Source organism: Ostrinia furnacalis, unplaced genomic scaffold, assembly GCF_004193835.3.
Source record: "Ostrinia furnacalis isolate ACB-3 unplaced genomic scaffold, ASM419383v2 OfSCF4314, whole genome shotgun sequence".
NCBI classification, from domain to species: Eukaryota; Metazoa; Arthropoda; class Insecta; order Lepidoptera; family Crambidae; genus Ostrinia; species Ostrinia furnacalis.
Window position 1 is genome coordinate 136,105 of NW_021134553.1, and position 20,230 is coordinate 156,334.

Consider the following 20,230-nt stretch of genomic DNA (forward strand, 5'->3'; position numbering starts at 1 on the left):
TCTTCTTTTTTAGTCTAATTTAATGCTAGTTTAATAATATCTTTAACGGTAGGTATCATTCTATAGTATTCCGTTTACATAAAAAAAACTCTCGTAAATAACTCATTTATTTTCAAAAGCACTTTTACACATCTCAGTGTTAACCCTACCACTGCTTCGGGACAATAAATGAGCCAGTGCTGAGAAGAAGCAGCGCAAGAAACTCAGTCACTATTGTTAACATACATGCATTCATGTTGCAATTTCTTTTCAATTGCAACTCTGTCTGTTAGCAAGTAAATCTTATTTCTACACGTTTTTAATTTAGATCCCACTTTAAAATAAAACGGTACAAGTAGGTGTCGCGATAGGATCCAGATGCGGCCACGGAGGTCCCCTACCACATAAATTATGGCCTGTCAAGCCCTTGTTAAGGCTGAGAATGTTCAAGAACATTATTTTGTAATAACCTTACTGAGACAAGGAATGTGACGAGACAAAAGCAGACACGAAGTTTAATTTCCCTGCATGAAAAAGTAATAAAACTCAAGTTATGGATGTATGAAAGGTCTAACGCCTAACTCAGCCAGTGTCTGTGGTATGGGAACGGCACGGGAGGCATTGACATATGACGTGACAGAGCATACAGTAGAACGCCGATTATCCGAACGACGATTAACCGAATCGCCAATTATCCGAATCGGTCCTAAGCGTAATATAAATAATTTAAACCAAGTCTAATTTTTGTATTGTTTTGTTGTAACAAGTTGATAATCGCAGGAGTCTAGATATATTTCAACTGAACGTTATTGTAGAACTGTAAACACAGTTAAATAAAGTTTATTCTATGTGTGACAGTTCGTTTTAACACGCTTTTTCTTTATTACCATTCTATGTCCGATTATTCGAATTTTCGATTATCCGAATCGACCCCGGTCCCAATTAATTCGGATAATCGGCGTTCACACATACGTACATCTGAAGTCTCGCTGACGTTTGACATCAACAAAAACCTCCCGTGTCGCTCCCATGCCTCAAGCACTGGCTGAGTTAACCTTAAGACCTTTAGTTCCATGTTTTCCTAAGTCTGCACTAACAGACAGATCAGACTGTTAACAAGAAGATGCAAGTCATATTTGACGACAAAACTTATCAGGCATAGCAAAATGTTAGTCTGAGATCGGCTCAAAGAGGAATGTTCCTTAATTGTGTTGAATAACAGCTAAAATTGGGCTGGCTCATGGCCTGAGGTCTGAACCGCGCCAACTCCGAGTGGGAAGTTCCATACAAGTTAGTTTACAACGATAATACTGAGATATGAAATAATGGAACTGGCACCTTCTGATGCTAACTTTAGCATATTTATGGCTAAATATGCCACTAGGGGTTAACGGGACTTATTAACGTATTTAAATATATTTGTTGCTTTACATTTTTATTGCAGTACAGTCAGCTGAACATAAAGGTGTACTTTGAAATATTGAATTTTATCACTGGACAAATAAGGATCAACAGTCAAGTTACCAGGGATGTATCGTTTCTTCTTCATCATCATCATCAACAGCCCTTTACAGTCCACTGCTGGACTATGAGCCTCCTTCACTATAGTGGAGGGTATTGCCATAATCCCCACGCTTGGCAGGCGGGTTGGAGATCGCAGTTTAAAAGATTGATGTTTTTCAGAGAGCGCTGCTGCCCGTTCTCTGTTTGATGTGTAGTGTCCCTAAGTCGCCTCTTACGACACCCGCGGGAAGAGTTGGAGTTGGAGTTGGAGTTGGAGTCGTTTTTTCTTAATTAATTGTAATATTTTAACAACGATAATTATTTTAATTTTTTCTTGTCACATTATTTATGTACTACGTAAAGTTACAAACTTAACGTCTATACGCAGCTGGATCCGCAATAAATAAAGTAAAAAAGAATAAATAGGAAGGAATAAAAATAAGAAAGGAAAAAATAAAATAATAGGAGTGAGAAGAAAAAAATAAAGAATGGAATAAGATTAATAAACAGATCTGGACATTCTGAGGACCAAACTAACCTGTGGTGCAATATACATAAAATATAAATCAAACCTATCAGTTTGTTAATGTCCGTCACTTCTAGCAACTCTTAAAAAGGAATAACAACATCTTGAAATTGTTCCTCACAGTTTGTGGCTCAATTCCGTACTTAATTTGATAGTTTATCTAATATTGCACACTTAATGGCCCAGTCAGAATGGCTTCAGGACAAAATTAAATGTTCGAATAACCCTCTCCTTTATTCCTTTTATTTCTCGTAGATTTATTTTAATTTAGATTTATTTATTTATAAGTTTTTGTTTTATCAAACCATATCTACCATATAACCATACCTATTAAAAATAAAAATAGCCTCATTTTAGACAAATAATTGCCTGTGCAATGAGACAATGGTCTGCATAATCAAAGACACTGGACATACTTATGGAAAGTGGTCCATAGGAAGGAAGGAAGGCAGGAAGCCTTTTATAAGACTTCACGTGCGCTGAAAGTACAACCTTACCTGATGAGCACTTAATACATGAAACTACACTAGTCACATAGAGCAGGTAAAAGCCGTATAAAATTATCCACCTTAATAAACAGGCTTCGAAGGTGATACAGAAAATAATAAGGCAGCTTAGCTCTAAGCGGAGCCCGACATTGCTGCTACGAGCGGGTCTCTGGGGAGGCGTAGCTACGACGGCGTAGCTACGGCGTAGAACTCGTAGCGATACGGTAACGGAGCTAGACTTAGGAAGATTTAGATATTAGTTAAAAAATGAAAAAGTTAATCGCTTCCACCTTCGGTCTGATCATCACTTACCATCAGATGAGATACAAGCCAAGATCTTCCTCGTTATGGTTAAAAAAAATCAACATTGAGGAACTATGTATACGAATTTCATAAGGTTCATCATCACTCTATGCAGAGCTGTGTGACTGAATTGCATTAACTTCGTATCACTTGTGAAAAACTTAGGCTATAGCCAAATTAACCGTCGACTATGATTTTTTTATTTCCATCACAATTATGCAGTCATTTTGCCTGTGTCATTTTTGTATCTCAAATAATGTGTGATTTGAATATTACCTAATTAAAAAGGTAGTTTATGTTCTTTTAAACCAAAACATACTTCCCTATTTTTTTTTTCTCCAAATGAATTAAATAAGTATCAAAATATATCCAGTGCTAAATTAGATTAATAAGATAATGATAAAACTGCTTAAGGAAAGGCGTCAGTTAATTTAGGCTAATCAACCATCTACCAGTCCGTTTACTGCCCTGCCCTCTCTAAACATTTCAAGCCGAACTGTTGAGACGTACGTAATCAGTACCGCTCATCGCCCCACGCAACCGGTAGTTGGATTTCTCGAACCGTGAAATTTTATCAAGAGAATTAATCTCGTGAAACTTTCCCCTTGGACACCGTACTCTTTTATTTTTTAATTTAAAAGAAATTGATTTTACCTTTTTTTGTATTTGACCTTCGCAGGAAATGGGCTTTGATGTTTGGGAAAACAGTGGATTGTATTAAATTGTTTTAAGAGATGACTAAAAAGATAGCAGGAAGGCGCTGGATGCAGGCCACTACCAACCGGTCATTATGGAAATCAACTATGTACAGCATTGGATGTCCTATGCCTGAAATGATGATGATGATGAAAATATGATTATGCTTATCGGTTTGACTTATTGTAACTATATTTCTGACATTATGACTTTGAATATTTTGCAACTGGCTTAAATAAAATTAAACGGAATTAAATAACCAAAGAAAATTAAAATATTTCTAAAATAAAAAATTTTCAGCAAATATTACTAAAACATACTTAGGTACATTAATTTTCCCACTAATTCTGCCTTTGAACATGTTATTAACCTACCTACAAAAGTAAAAACTTTTTGAAGTAATTATTATTATGTCATCCTAAGTTTTAGACAATCAGTGCATTTCCGCATTCCATCAAATCGTATGAGCCTAGTATGTATTGAAAACGCGATTTTTGGACATGGCAATAACTATTTTTCACAATTTCTATTTTTAACAATTACTGATCGATAGGTGACATTTCGCTCTTTCAGAAACCGAATCTGTAAAGGTTCGGCCAAACCAACGCGTGCAGATTTCTGCTGTTTGCCATTGCCATCGCCATCGCGCACGCGGGCTGCACGCGTTGTTAGGCCGAACCGAGCGCTTTCACATTTAGGCGATTTAGCAGCGCGACAAACGCGCGACAGACGCGCTGCCGAAAATTAACGCGCGACAGACGCGCTGCCGAAAATTTCATACTATGTGACAGCTGGTGCGGGAGGCACCATTACACCATTTACATTACAAAAACGCCGCTGCCGCGCTTCTGTCGCGCTACTAGCACCCTAATGTGAAAGCGCTCTACCTCGTTGTGATCAAAGTGATTATTGTTATAAGTACGCACTGGGAGTCAGATTTTGCTTCAGATTTATTTTTCACTATGAAATACTCACTTTGGGTACTCATAAGTCAACTGTCCATTCTTCGTTTTTACATTTGTTTCTATACGAAGTAAATAATTGTATTTCTGTAATTGCAGGGTGATATATGCGAACCGGCCTTAAGTTTCCACAGACATTATCGGCGCGGAAGTCGCAAACTATAATAACGTGTCGGCTATACGCTCACACGCACTAATACTTTCAATCGATCATTGAAAATATTAAGGAGCGTTTATCCTGGTATCAAAGTTTGTTTAAAAGGCCATAAATTATTATGGGTGTTTTTGCTGAAATTTTTCTTAGGGTGGATTCGACCACCCAACAAGAGTTAATATTTATCTCGGAATAAATATTCAGTTTTGACATATTTCCCATACTGAAACTGTTAATGAGCTAGTTAAACCAGGAGTTATTCTCGGATACAATTTTGGTCGAATCAGGCCTTAATGTGCAAACATTTTTAGATAACTGCTTTAGCTCCTATTCTCCTGACACACTGAATAATCAAGCTGAGTTGCATCACCTTAACTTTAACCGTAATATGTCTAGGTATAACCGGTGTTTTTGTATGGAGTTGATAGAGTTTTGGCATTTGTTTAACCTAATGTAAACTGGTGCAACTCAGGGGTTAATATCACAACTATTTTAGTTAATGCTCACACAAAAAATATCTTATGTCTCCACAGGCACGAGTCACTTTTATACTATAAAACTATCCACTTAGTTTTATCTTCCTCCACCAATAATATTAATAAAGACTAAGTGTATTTTTAAGATTTTGTTTCTTGTTCCCAACGTGTCACATCATTCACACATGTAAAGAATTCCCACCAAGTCACACTGTTACTCGATAGGACATATTTAATTTTTGTTTACTTATCTTTGGGTGTCTCTCCTTAGGAACAAGTTGGACCTGGACGTGTCAGTCCTTTAGTGTAAAGTACTCTTTAGGGTAAACCCCTTCCTTCATACGCCTTTTGCATGTTGCAAATAGTAATTATACGCTTCTAAGTATTCATCAGTACGAGGTGTCTTTAAACACTTTCATTCTGAAAGTAATCAATTTGAAAATTTTCACATAAGTTATTTTCAATCTCTTTCAAATTTCATGCAAACTGTTTTAATGTGATATGTAAACATTATTTTATTTCACTTTGTAGTACTCGTAGATACGAGTAAGTAATAAGAGATAGGTTCACTCAATGTACACATACTGAGGTTTTAGATTTCAAGTTGCAGAAGTTTATTGTTGCCGATTATGCGATTTGCAACTGGCATTACTAGTATTAACCCTACCACTGCTTCAGGACAATTTACGGGCCAGTGCAGTGCTGAGAAGAAGCAGCGCAAGAAACTCAGTCACTATTGTCAGCCTCTTTTTCAAAGGTTTACAGGCTTTGAAATATACATAGTTATAAATATTTATGCGAGCTAGGCAGATACGCATTCCAATATGAATAATCAGTGTTTTTTTTAATAATAATAAACTTTATTGCCCTGTTACATAAAGTTTAACACTACAGTACACGCGCCCCATTTTTTACACCAATACACGCGCGGAATACCAACTCTCTGGCGTAAGTTTTTAAAAAGTTATAGCTTAAAATGTCACCTCTCCCATAGTAGGCCATGCGTGTACTCTAGTGTTAACAAATTATGAATATTGTATTTCCTGTAAACTGCAAAACATGGCACTTATCAACAGTTGCACGCCGCTATATTCTATTATTATTATCATAAATTGATTAAAATATAACCATACTCTTGAAAATGAATTAGAGCTCTTATTGTGTATAGATATCTATACACAATAAGATCGAACAAAAAAAAACATTTTGGAAATCGTTTCATTATTGACGGAGTTCTGCGGTGGTAACATACATACAAAAAAAACACTCGATTAAAAATGTAACTAAAACTCTATGAAGTAGGTCAAGCTAATTTGTAAGTAGGTACCTACGATATTTGTACCCAAAACAGACTCCGAAACCAGTTGGCTAGTAATTTTTTTTTCCAAATTGTCCTGAAGCAGTGGTAGGGTTAAAATAATATTAGGACATGTAAAAGAGCCTACTTGCAAAATAAATTAATTTGAATATGTGATATGCCTGGCGCCATCTATCGTATTTAGTAGGTATTCACACATCGAGATTGCGAGACCATGACATCATCACTGGCCGGCGCGGCGTACCGGTTAGACATGTTCCCAAATACTCCCAATCACCCTTCAGTCTTTAGCTTTTAGGTCTAGTTTAGTATGGTAGACCTGCCCGCGTGCCGACTCAGACTTTTAAATGTTCGTCGCCCGCTTTGTTTTAGGTCTAGTTTAGTTTGGCAGGCCTGCCCTTGATGTTGTGGTGTGCGCATCATAGCTTCACATTCGATATTAATCAGTTGGTACTTACAAGTAAGTATTTACATCAGTTTGTGTTTTAGTGACAACAGGATTAACAAACTGAATCGTTTGACAAATCAGGTATGTTAAATATTGTTTTGTTATTTGATTATTTAAAGCAACAACTTACGGAGTACAAAGAATAATATTAAAACAATATATTAAGGAGTACAACGCCAATATTAGTCAAAGCATTAACTCTACATTCAAAGTGTGTTATAAATACACTCTGCTTGTTTGTTTATAACCTTAATAGTTGATGTTGGAGCATATTTTACCTTGTACAACTAAAAAGCGATTTTATTAACACCTAAATCAAATTTCTAAATATGAACTGCCCGGCATCCTTCTTTCCCGAAGCCTTCTTTTAATGAAATAATATTCCTTTTTATTTTAGAACCATGAGCAAATTAAAAGAAATCACCGGTTACAATATGCAGAAGAAACAAGTCATGAGGTTCGTCAATATTGACCAGTTAAATCTGCCACCGATGGATCAGTTATATGAGGTAAACAACAGTCTCAGAACAGATTTCTGAATAATGAAATATTACCTAGTTCTTGCGCTGTAAGATGATGCGTTTGGCCAATGACGGTTCTGAGTCTGATTAAAAAATATGTTTTGACAGTTTAAAACGAGTCTTCCAGCGACTTGGCCTACTTTTAGCTTGGTCCACGGGCCACCACACCACTCACTCAAATGTGATGATATTTTGTTTTTATTTTATATAATTTAAACCGCATTCTTTACATGATTAAGTTGCTAGGAGCACGGTTTTCTAAGTACCCTGTGATTAAATGATTGTACATAACATATAATTATTACATTCACAGCTATGTTTCGTCGATCACAATGGCAAACCTTATGTCTTCAGGAGATTAAAACCCGAAGTTGCAGATGGTAAGAATCATTATCATTGTTTTGTAATTATTTTAGCAATTTATTGTAAGAGTAGCTGTATTATTTACATTTCTTTTTTCAGATAACTTGGACAAACTCAACTGCGAAAGTTTATCTATAGATTTAAATGACATCAAAGAAATTTTTATCAAATTAACAGATGACCAACGAAATATTGTGATGCACGTGTATTACATGTACAGAAATAACAAGAAATTTACCTATGAGAATGATTCTGGGGAGGTTTGTGAAGAAAACCCAAAAATTATATTGCAGGGACCGGCGGGCACCGGTAAAAGTACTATCATAAATTTTATTGAGAAATTGATAACGTGGGAAGAGAACAAAACATCTGATGCACCAAATAATTTAAAAGTAATAAAATGTGCGTTCACTGGGAAAGCTGCTTCTAATATTGAAGGTTTCACTTTAAATTATACTTTTTCAATTCCTATTTATAAAACAACAAGACTTTCTAAAAAACGAATAGAATCTAAAAAAGAATTATTTAAAGACTGCATATTTTTTATTTGCGATGAAATTTCAATGGTTGGTGAGAGAACTATGAGTGCAGTTAACTTGCGTTTGCAACAAATATTTGATAACGATAAATTGTATGGAGACAGGTTTGTCTTATTAGTTGGTGATTTATACCAAATTGATCCAGTTAGACAACGTCCAGTTTACCCTCAATCTAAATTATGGACATGTTGTGAGTTTTATGAATTAACAAAGATCATAAGACAGCAAGATGAAAAGTTCATTACAGCATTAAACAATTTTAGAGATTCTAAAATGACTGAAGAAGATATCAATTTGTTGAGATCTAGAGAAATTGAAGATTACGATCAAGTACCAGAATCAGTTATTCACATTTTTTATCAGAATAAATATGTTGATGAGTATAACAATTTGAAATTAAATAAGTCCACTGAAAAAGAAGAAATCGTTAACGCGGTTGAAGATTCTGAAAACTGGAATCCATCTCATTTACGTGTAAAAATTGGTATACGTTATATGATAACAAATAATATCGACGTAGGTGATGGCTTAGCAAATGGTACAACTGGAATAGTCAAAGATTTTGATTATGATAAAGACGGTGTATCTGCAATTTGGATGGAATTCCATTCCAGCCAGATTGGTAAAAAACTAAGGTCCGACTATTTGAAGATGCATAATAAGTCAGGTTTTGATAACTGGGTTCCCATACCGCGATCAAAGATAGTCGTTAAATTGATATCAGATCCAAAAGTTAGCAAGACTGTCGGTAACATGTTTCCTTTGAAAGCAGCAGAGGCTATAACTGTTCACAAAAGTCAAGGTCAGACTTATCATGAGGGTGTCTGTATACACATTCAAGAAGATGCGTATGATAAATTACGCACTGATAAGAGTTTGCAATATGTTGCACTAACACGTGTTAAGCGTCTTGAAGATTTATACATTATGGGGAAGTTAAATTTTTCTTTAATGAACAGTGCTAAATTTAATCGCACCGAACAAGAAATAAACAGACTGCGGAATGAAAAGAAACTTAAATTAGCTTATGAAACCTTTGAGGATAATAATGGGGATGTTATAATTTATTTAAATACGGGATTAACATTTAACGAACATTACCAATTCGTTACTACTGACAAATGGTACGACAATGCTTCGCTACTAATATTTTCAGAAACAAACACTATAGGATCGGATATAATTGAAATACCAAATTTTGAGATAGCTTTTCGTTCAGATAATGATACCGCTTTGAGGTCAGGTGGGGGAATAATTTGCTATAAAAAGGACAATAAATTGATAGATGTTATTAGTTCCATGTTAGATGATGAAAACAAAATGTATTTGACATTATTTTTATACGAGAATTCTATATACATTGTAACAGGTGTAAAAGGAGACTTGAGTGACGATGATTTTATTGAAGCAGTCAAAAATTTTATACTTAAGTATGTACGAAATGAAAAATGTATATTTCTCGTTGGAAATATTATTATGTCACCTTCTTTAATCAACTTTTTTAATCAATTTAATATAAATACGGAATTATCGTGCAGCATTTCAAATGAAGAACCAAATGATGTAGTGCTTTCCCGAAATATTAAAATTAACGGGGATCAAATGGGATTCTATCAGTACATACCCGCACCCCATCAGCCAATTTTCGTCAAGTTACCTCCTAAGTGCGAATTGTCAGAGAGTCATGGTAACTCTCAATCTTATTACAGCCAGTCTCAAACCTCGACTGATGAATCTCGATCTGTGATCAGTGAGTCTCAAGACTCTCAAGGCACGTATAGTGAGAATCAATCGGAAAATAGTCAGACTAGTAGCTCACAGCCTTGGTCCCAACCCATGGAAATGGATAATTTTTAAAATTCTTATAAATTGTGATTTTCAACCGACTTCAAAAAAAGGAGGAGGTTCTCAATTCGACCCGTATGTTTTTTTTTTTTTTTTTTTTTTTTTTTTTTTTTTTTTTTTATACGCAATATCTCCGCCGATTATAAACCAATTTGAACGATTACTTTTTTGTTGAATAGGTATTATCAAAAGGGTGGTTTCATGTGAATTTGAAGAAAATATTTCACCCCCAAAGGTGGAAAATTGGGGATGAACTTTTTTATAATATACATTAAGAATATGGTCTCAATGTACTGCCTACCTTCAGTGGTAACATCAAGGTAATAATTAGTTAACTAAAAAGCAAGAAATAAGTTAAATTTTATAAAAAAAAATAAAACCGACTCCAAAAAACCTACACTAAAAATTGAATAATAATTACTAATTACCTACTTATTTATTAGGACGAATTATTAATATTTATGTAGGTATACCATGATTGATACTTTTGGAGTCGGTGCAGGCAAACTTTACATGTTTCATAATCTTGGCACCGACTCCAGAAGTATCAATCATGGTATACCTACATAAATATTAATAATTCGTCCTAATAAATAAGTAGGTAATTAGTAATTATTATTCAATTTTTAGTGTAGGTTTTTTGGAGTCGGTTTTATTTTTTTTTATAAAATTTAACTTATGTGATATGTGTTTAGATCATTCTGAAAGTTATTTCTTTATTTTAGCTTTTAAAGTTATTTTTTACCTAGCTCTGTGTTTATTGTTTTGTTAGAAATATGAAAAAAAGGCGAATTCAAGGAATTTGATTACCTCACTTGAGGTTCGGCCAAACTAACGCGTGCAGTGCAGCCCGTGTGCGCGATGGCGATGGCGATGGCGATCAGTAGAAATCAGTTGGGTCGCCATCGTGCTTCGTTGCATATAATAAAAATCTTGAAGATACGAGTATAAACTGCATAAAGACTGTACATTGAATAGTTTAAAAATATATTTAGATTAATATTGTCCAGCAGTGGACGTCATTTGGCTGAAACGAACGAACGAACGAAATACTTAGTAACCGAAATCAGAGCATTTGATTCTTCGATGACGCGCATGGAATGTTGGATCTAAAGGAAGACTGGCGTTTGGCGTTGGCATAACGGAATCCCGCCTCCCGTTTATGCGAATTCAAATTATACGGAACAGCGAATGATTCGAATACTTTTATTTACGCTATTTTGTGTCAAATAATGTTTAATTTACGAGGGTTTCGGATTCCCGACATTTATTACGATCAGCGGAGGATTAAATTTCAATATACGAGCCATTTATTCAGCATCTAAGCTTCTTTTGCGCGCTGTGATAAGTTGTCTATCACATGAAAGCGAAAGATAAATTACCTACTATTTTGTCGTTTTACCAGTGTAGACGGGCTAAATAATATTATCTACTATTATTGTATTATTATTTAACTGAATCCAAATGTACGAGTATCTAGGTTAAGTTTTGTTAAGTAATAAATGTATTTTATTAATTAAATTAATATTATTATGTGTACTCTTATAATAAAATAGATAAGTCGTAGTCAATATACTATTAGTGATAGAGCCTGGCTATAAAATTAGAATAAATATAATTAACTACAACTGTCAACTAAGTCTAGTATGAATATTTTAGTACCCTCATAATAATGCAAAGCAATGGCTTAACTATTTTTTTCCTATTGTAGGTAATAATAAAATACTAGGTTAAATAAAAATACATCGAAGTTTGTTAGGGCAGTGGTCCGTGCTCTCTTTTAATTAATTGGAGTGTTGAAGTTATATTTGCACCTTGAAAGCAACTCCATTAGAGAATGAAAGTCGTAGAATGAATAGAGGGTATTCAGCAGATGTCGTCTGTCGCATAGAGGGTGGGCTCGAATGCTGCCCTTTTGATATTTTTGCCACCTTCAGGTATATTTTCGTTGAAGCGGGCCGGTCGTGGGGCGTACGGAACTATTGCAGTAAGAGCATTCTGGCTACGACTAGAACGAAAAGACCACGCAAAGACCCGCGTAGGCCCCGTAGCTGTGTGAGAACGCCTTAAAAATTGTTACAAGTGGTTGTATTGTACAAAAAATGATTTATTGCACTAAAAATGTAGTACTTTATTGTATGTTTGTCAACTGTGTACAAACAAATTATTCTATGTAAAACATGAATGTGGTATGCGCCATTATATAAATACTTTTTGACCATCACAATGCGTTTTCATTTCATAATACAGTGTGAGTCACGTTAAAGTGTACATATGAAAGTAGATGAAACTAGGCCTATTTTTATGGACAAAAAAAGAGGTCAAAATTTTTTTGAGATTTTTTTAAATTTTTTTATAGAATTTTTTTTCTTTCAATTACTTATTGTAAAGAAAACGTAATAACTTTTAAACTAAGCGGTATATCCCGATAAAATAAAAACATTAATAATGATAAATAACAGGCGATACTAAAAAAATACATAAGAATACACAAAAAAGGCCAACAAATAATAAAAAATGATACTTTTTGAAAAAAATCTGCTTTTAAATTCGTGTTTTTTTGGTTATTTGATAAATTTCTCCAAAAAATACCCCTATAACCGGTAGTTTTTATTACTTTGTATTATTCTCTATCGTATTATCTTTGTAAAACCAAAAATCGCATGTCTCTATCCCTATCACAACATTTGCTATGATCGTTTGAACAAAGGCCTGCCACAACATTATTCTCCGCTACAGGTAGAGACAATTTTAATTTTAACTAAAATGCTTATTTTACTTCGAAATATTTTGTTTTTATTTGAAATCTAACTTGTCTTTATCAAAATTACAAATCTAGAGCCATTTTCAGTTTCGTTGTTAACGAAGCGTTAAATGGCGCGCCCGGAGAGGCTTAGTTCAAACGATCATTGCAAACGTTGTGATAGGGATAGAGACATGTGATTTTTGGTTTTACGAAGGTAATACGATAGAGAATAATACAAAGTAATAAAAACCACCGGTTATAGGGGCATTTTTTGGAGAATTTGATCAAATAACCAAAAAAACACGAATTTAAAAGCAGATTTTTTCAAAAAGTATCATTTTTTATTATTTGTTGGCCTTTTTGTGTATCTTATGTATTTTTTTAGTATCGCCTGTTATTTAGCATTATTTTTTTTTTATTTTATCAGGATATACCGCTTAGTTTAAAAGTTATTACGTTTTCTTTACAATAAGTAATGAATTGGAAGAAAAAAAATTCTATAATTTTTTTTAAAAAAATCTCAAAAAAATTTTGACCTCTTTTTTGTCGATAAAAATAGGTCTAGTTTCATCTGTTTTCATATGTACACTTTAAACTTTAACCGACGACGTGATTTTTTTGTCACGCCCTCTGCGACGTGCGGTCTGTGGGACCGCTATACTGTTTACTCAAAAAGTAATATTTTTTTGTATAAAAGTATATTGGTTTTATATTTTTTGAGAACATTATAGTATTACAAATAAACATACGTATAATTTGTGAGGAATAAATGTATATTATTTATTTAAATATGGCGAAAACTTTTTTGACCCTTAATTTCATTGAAATTACACTAGAGCTCAATAATACCTATATAACTTGTAAATTTTAATCAAAGCAAGAAAAACTATACTCCTTCCAAAATATACTGAACATAATTAATAAAATAAAAATAAATGACACGTACATTACATGCACAAAAAAAATTGACGTAGGGTAAACATTAGGCACAATCAGGACATTATTTTTTACCGCATGCCAAGCATTTTCGGTATGCATAGGTAACACCTGTAAGATAATTTCGATTTCAATTTAATGTACGTCCTTTTTGCAGCTGGTGCAATGACATCAGGCTGATTTGGCATGTCAGAGCCTAGAGTAGATGTCACTGTTTGCTTTACCACCCGTTTCGCGGTATTTTTTTACAGACTACCATCTTTTACATAATATTATGTCCTAATATCAATATATCATTAGGAAATGTCTTTTGCTAGGTTGTGGTGGCCCAGGATCCATCAATTTTACAAAAAATGAGTCGTCTAAAACAAAAACACATGTTTTAGTATGGTACAAAAAAGTCACGTAGTCTGCGACGTGCGGTCCCACAGACCGCTGTTGAACTTTAAATCGAATTATCTTATCAAAACTGCCCTTATCGATGTAACCACTACCTGTAATCGCGTATGGGCAACTAAACTCGAAGGTACTGAGACGCTCGGGACACGGGAGTAAGTAGAACATTGCAGTCCAGAAATTTCAAAAACCGGAGCGGTCTGTGAGACCGCACGTCGTCGGTTAAAGGTTAACGTGACTCACACTGTATAATTCCAATATTACGCCCAAAGATTTCTTTTTACGACGAAAGACCTATGTCTTGTAAAATTCGTATTACATGATTCAGCGCCTGATTCATGAAAACGTAACAGAAAGACAGGGTATCCGCATCTAATATTGTCGAAAATCGATCTCAGCACGATTGTGCCCTCTCAGGAAACTTTCTAACGACATAACCGTGCAATTGATATGCCCCAAGTGTAGGCCCATTGTAAAGAAAAGAAAATCCCTATCCGAAAATCTTGGGTGAGTTAGGAGTTGGGTTGCATCAGTATTCGACTCATGCCGACGCCCGGTGTCGGTTCCTTCCCGCCCTCTGCGGTAAACTCCTACAGTAATTTGACTTTGTTGTTATAACTCAGTTTTAGTTGTTTGTCGCCGTTGGCAGATTTATTGCTTTAGTGAATGTCGCTAAATAGTCAAAGCGAAGCAAATTGATACTTTCAGTTGTTGTGGACTGTTATTTGCGATTTTTTGCGGGTATTATTTTATTACTGATTTCGTCAGTTGTGCCTACGACTTTGTACGCGTGAAAATTGTTTATTTTTTCTTTCTTTTTACACAAAACAAGGCAGGTACCTATTGGACCGCAATCGCACCTTATGATGTTGAGGGTGATAAGCAGGCTAGGTACCATCCTGCCATGTAAGTGCCTAATCACTCTCGCCTTCAAAATGCTGGATTATATTGTAAATTACAGTTTTCAACGAGGTCCTCCTAGTCGTGTCTGCTAAATTCACGATCCACTTTTTTATGATGAGGTAATTGATAAAATTAAAATCGTTTTTTTCACATGTAGTACACCTTATTGTATTTATTGTATATGGGCCTCATAAGAGGGCTCAAGGTCACCCAAAGGGCAATGGAGCGTGTTATGCTCGGAGTTTCCCTACGTGATTGAATAAGAAATTAGGAGATCCCTAGGAGAACCAAAGTGACTGACATAGCCCGCAGAATCGCTAAAATCAAGTGGCTGTGGGCGGGGCACAAAGCTCGTAGAGCTGATGGCTGTTGAGGCAGGAAAGTTCTTGAGTGGCGACCACGAGCCGGAAGACGTAGCGTGGGCAGGCCTCCCACTAGGTGGACCGACGATCTGGTGAAGGTCGCGGGAGGTGCCTGGATGCGAGTGGCGCAGGACCGGCCTTTGTGGAAATCCTTGGGGGAGGCTTTTGTTCAGCAGTGGACGTCTTTTGGCTGAAACGAACGAACGAACTCCTTATTGTATTATTTAAATTGTTTATGTAAAAGGCAAGATTTAAAAGCAATAAAATCAATCACACGAAATGCACAGTTGTCCAGAATTAAAGGATTCGCGTTTAATTTCGCGAAAAGCAATCGATCTCATACTTATCTAGGATAATGTACACACGATCCCTTCATTTAATTTACATAAAAGTGCAGCTATTGTTCATTTTTCTATGAAAGGGGATTATCCTCGCTTAGCGTTCCGTGGGGATTTGTCCCACTGCGGATTCTTATGAGCCGCCCACATGTAGGTCAGTTAGGGGACTTGATCGATTTATTAGAACAAAAATTAAGTGGAATAGTCAATTTATTTTTGATTGCAATAAGGAAAAAATATTTTCATTCATCGTCCATAATGAATCTTCTCTGGCGCAGTCAGGTAAAAAAATATATTGTAAAGACAAATTAGGTATTTAGCTACTGAATTTTTCCTTTCGTTAATTTCGAGATAATCGTACTCCTGTAGTAAACATTAAAAGACTTGCCCGATGCGACCAAACTTTTATACGAGAATAACTCCTGGTATTACTAGCACATTATCGATTTATTCTGAGATTAATATTTACTTTTTGTTTGGTCGAATCCACCCTAAATACCTACCCTAATACCTAAACATATATTACACATTTAATACCAGGTGCGATTGTGGTCCTGAACCTGACTTGTTATGTATAAAAAAGCTTAGAGATGAGAATATTGAAAAAAGTACAGTAATATTTTTATTTTTGCTTGGAAGGACTTTCAGAATAAAGGCGGGTAAAGTCGCGGAGCAAGGCTATAACAACGGATTAGCGCCTTGTCAGTTGTTTTGTTTGACAGATATCGTGTTGGTTTAATTGGCTCAAATTAACACGCCATAGGCGATGTAAAAGGCAGATTAGCATCAACTTGATAGTGAAATAGACCACTATTATCCAAAATTTTCATCAATTTTCACCTGCACCATTGGCACAAATTTTAAAGAAGAAGAAGAATTTGTCATTGATTAGATTTTTTTTTTACTCAGTAAGGGACAGTAAGGGATTTGTCACACTGGATGCGGTCTGCGGTCTGCGGTCTGATCAAAGAAAACACAGCCCGCATATTAGGTACATTTACTTTGACCTGGGTAACTGACACTGGGTAAAGTCAAAGGGCTAGTTTATGACTTCAATTGCTGATTTTTAATTCAAATTGAAAAACAATATCACACAGGCTTCTTCTTTTAGACAGACAAATATAAAAGAGTTTTGTCTTCGTTTTCTAGGTACATAGTGCACATTATAATACTTACGAAGATAACTTTTTCCACGACACCATGATTTATGAAAGGATGATGATCAGCTGTAAGTGAAACTACTTCAACGTACTATTTACTTTTAATTTTAAATCCGGTTTAACAACTTCAGATTCAACAAAATCTATTCTGCCAAAGCTTTTAATCCACTCTAATCCATAATAATTGCGGTAATGGCATTAATCCTCAGCAGAACCAAATCCACGTTGACACGGTACGGGCAGCATGTAAACGCATATTTGGGAATGGTTCCATTAAATCACGGTATTGTCGTGGCCAATCCCATTCAGCTTGAATGGCGTACACCGCGCTGGCTTCATCAAATTGCATTGAATGGCCGTTAGAGCACTCATCGAGCGTGCCGCGTTCTGAGGGTAAAAATTTGAATGGAATATACGAACTGGCAGTTTCACTTCTGCTGAATCATTCCCATTCGAAATTCAATCGTATCTAAACGTAATAAAGATTGTAGAATTTGTAGGAAGGAATTAAAAGGTAGTAATCCCGCTACTACTCTACTTCCGACCACTCGGACGGTGGTCACAATGGTCCGTAGACTCAATCCGATATTGAAATTGGAGCTGAACTAACGTCGGTTTTCTTTTGCGATTTTGGTTTTTACGAAATGCAATCAGAGGAGTATAATGGAAGTTTTAACTTGCCGCATTATTCACCTTTGTCATGCATTTTCTAATTGAACTCAGTTTCCATTATCTTGTCTACTGTTCCCGTGACTCATGATCGATCTTATGACTCAGATGAGAAAAAATGGCGATACCAAATCTACGTTTATTACAGCACTGCCGATAGTTTTCTCTACACAAAGATTTTAATACTCCTCAACATTTTTCTACGCTAAGATAAGCGAGAGAGACACATTTAACAAAATATGAATTCGTCAAAGCCGTTGTAAGTAGTTTGATACTCATGGTACAGACGACAGCACATCAAGCTTATGTAGTTGTAACAAGGGTATCAACAAAAAAAATATATATTTTGATACAGTCCCCCCTAGACAAAACGCACTTTTTGATCGAATCGAAAATCGAATCCGTCAAAACTCCATACAAAAAAGGGGCTTTTCGACCACTTTTCGACTGGTTTGCGATTATAATTTGCACTTTGTCTAGACCCACAGGTTGTCCTAAAAATCGTGTCAAACCGAAGCCCAGAGATAGAGCATCATCTACCCGAATCATCTTCATGTATGTTTCGCGAATTCTTTTTTGGTCAATGTGACGCAAATAGTTAAGGTACATACCTATTTTTTTATTATGTTAGGTCGAGCTGATTCCCTACATATTTACATCCATAAAACGAATGTAAACTAAAAAAGTTCAAAATCCTGTACCTGATACGGGTAGCCCTGGTGATGCTCTAGCTCTCTAGACTGCTTCATCATCATCATCATTTCAGCCATAGGACGTCCACTGCTGAACATAGTCCTCCCCCAATCTAGACTGCTTGACACAATGTTTTTGTGACAACCTGTTGTTCGGGATTCTTATAGATGAAGGAGACGCTGTTTCGTGTTTCAAACGGTTTACTACCAAGAATATCTTGTTACAAGGAAATACATTAAAATTGCGTAGTTGCTCTGATGTGAACGATGTAAAAACCAAAGAGATGTGACAGGCGCGCGCGGGGCCCCGCGGGCGCGGGCGGCGGGGCACGCGGCGTAGTGATGTTCTTGTGAACAACCTCCGCCCTCCTCGAAGAATCGTGCCGCTGCTACTCCTCGTCTAGCAGGGGGCAGACCCGGTTTATAGCTCGACGGATCTGACCCTGCGATGTCAAAATGTCGACGACCCGGATGGCGCCGTCGGAACCTGGGTACACCGATGTGATGCGCCCGAGTGGCCATTTCAATGGCGGGCAACGCTCGTCTCTTATTAGCACCAGTTGGCCAGGCTCGATGTTAGGGTGCTTGGTCTGCCACTTGGTGCGTTGTTGTAGTTCGCAAATGTATTCCCGGCTCCATCTTGTCCAGAAATGCTGCCTGGCTTGCTCTATGCGGGCATATCTGTGAAGACGGCTTGGATTAGCGTCCTTTAAATCAGGCGTTGGCAATGACGTTAGAGGTCTCCCTACGAGGAAGTGCCCGGGAGTGAGAGGGGAAAGGTCATTGGGATGGGAAGATAGTGGAACTAGAGGTCTAGAATTGAGGATGGCTTCTATCTGCGCAAATAGAGTCGTTAGCTCTTCGAAAGTTAAATGCGTGTTCCCTACAACCCTTTTCATATGAAATTTTGCTGATTTCACAGCTGCTTCGTATAGGCCTCCAAAATGCGGTGAATAAACCGGTGAAAACTTAAAATTAATACCTTCGTTTGCAAGGTCTGACATTGAAGGACTACAGGTTTCTACAAGCCGAGCAATCTCTCGACTAGCTCCAACAAAATTAGTGCCGTTGTCACAAAAGATTTGGCGAGGCTTTCCTCGGCGTGACATGAATCGGCGCAAGGCCAAAATAAAAGCTTCAGTTGACAAATCGCTTACAAGTTACCGCTGCGACAATGCCGGACCATCTTCGTGCCGAAAAAGGATGATCCTGCAGACCCGGGCGACTACCGGCCGATTTCAATCGCGTCGGTACCGCTCAGGCACCTGCACTCGATCCTGGCGCGGAGGTTGGAGAGGTGTTGCCCCCCTGATGTACGACAACGCGGATTTATCTGCGCCGACGGTACCCTGGAGAATTCCGCGGTACTGGACGCTGTACTGGGGGATAGCAGGCAAAAGTTGCGAGAGTGTCACGTGGCGGTGCTCGACTTCTCGAAGGCATTCGACACAGTGTCCCACAAGGCACTTGTGGAGGTGCTTAGAGGGCGGGGGCTGCCCGGGGCCTTTTGCGACTATATCGCTCGACTGTACGAGACGGCAACTACCACCTTAGCCGTGAATGGGAACTCGAGCGAACCTGTGAAAGTCGGTAGAGGAGTCCGCCAGGGAGATCCACTCTCGCCTTGGCTTTTTAACATGACAATGGATCTTGTTCTTGCGTCCCTGCCACAAGAGGTAGGCTACAGGCTTGAAACCGAGCGTGTCTCGGCGATGGCTTACGCCGATGACCTAGTCCTTGTCGCGGGATCTAAAGTGGGGATGCAGACAGCCATTGACAGCGTATACCAAACGGGGCAACTCGTGGGGTTACGGTTGAACTGTGCAAAAAGCGCGGTGATTTCAATGGTGCCCGACGGGAAGCGCAAGAAGCATCACTATCTGACCGGCCGGGTTTTCCGTATTGGG

At 36.9% G+C, this 20,230-nt stretch overlaps 1 protein-coding gene across 1 annotated transcript; it reads left to right on the plus strand.

The window, feature by feature from the left end:
• The first annotated feature begins 6,799 nt into the window (after positions 1-6,799).
• LOC114359323 (uncharacterized) lies at positions 6,800-10,148 on the plus strand. Its single transcript, XM_028313652.1, has 4 exons — positions 6,800-6,934; positions 7,251-7,362; positions 7,688-7,754; positions 7,837-10,148. The coding sequence occupies exons 2-4, from the start codon at positions 7,255-7,257 to the stop codon at positions 10,131-10,133; spliced, it is 2,472 nt and encodes an 823-aa protein (XP_028169453.1). The 5' UTR covers positions 6,800-6,934; positions 7,251-7,254; the 3' UTR covers positions 10,134-10,148.
• The last annotated feature ends 10,082 nt before the right edge of the window (positions 10,149-20,230 follow it).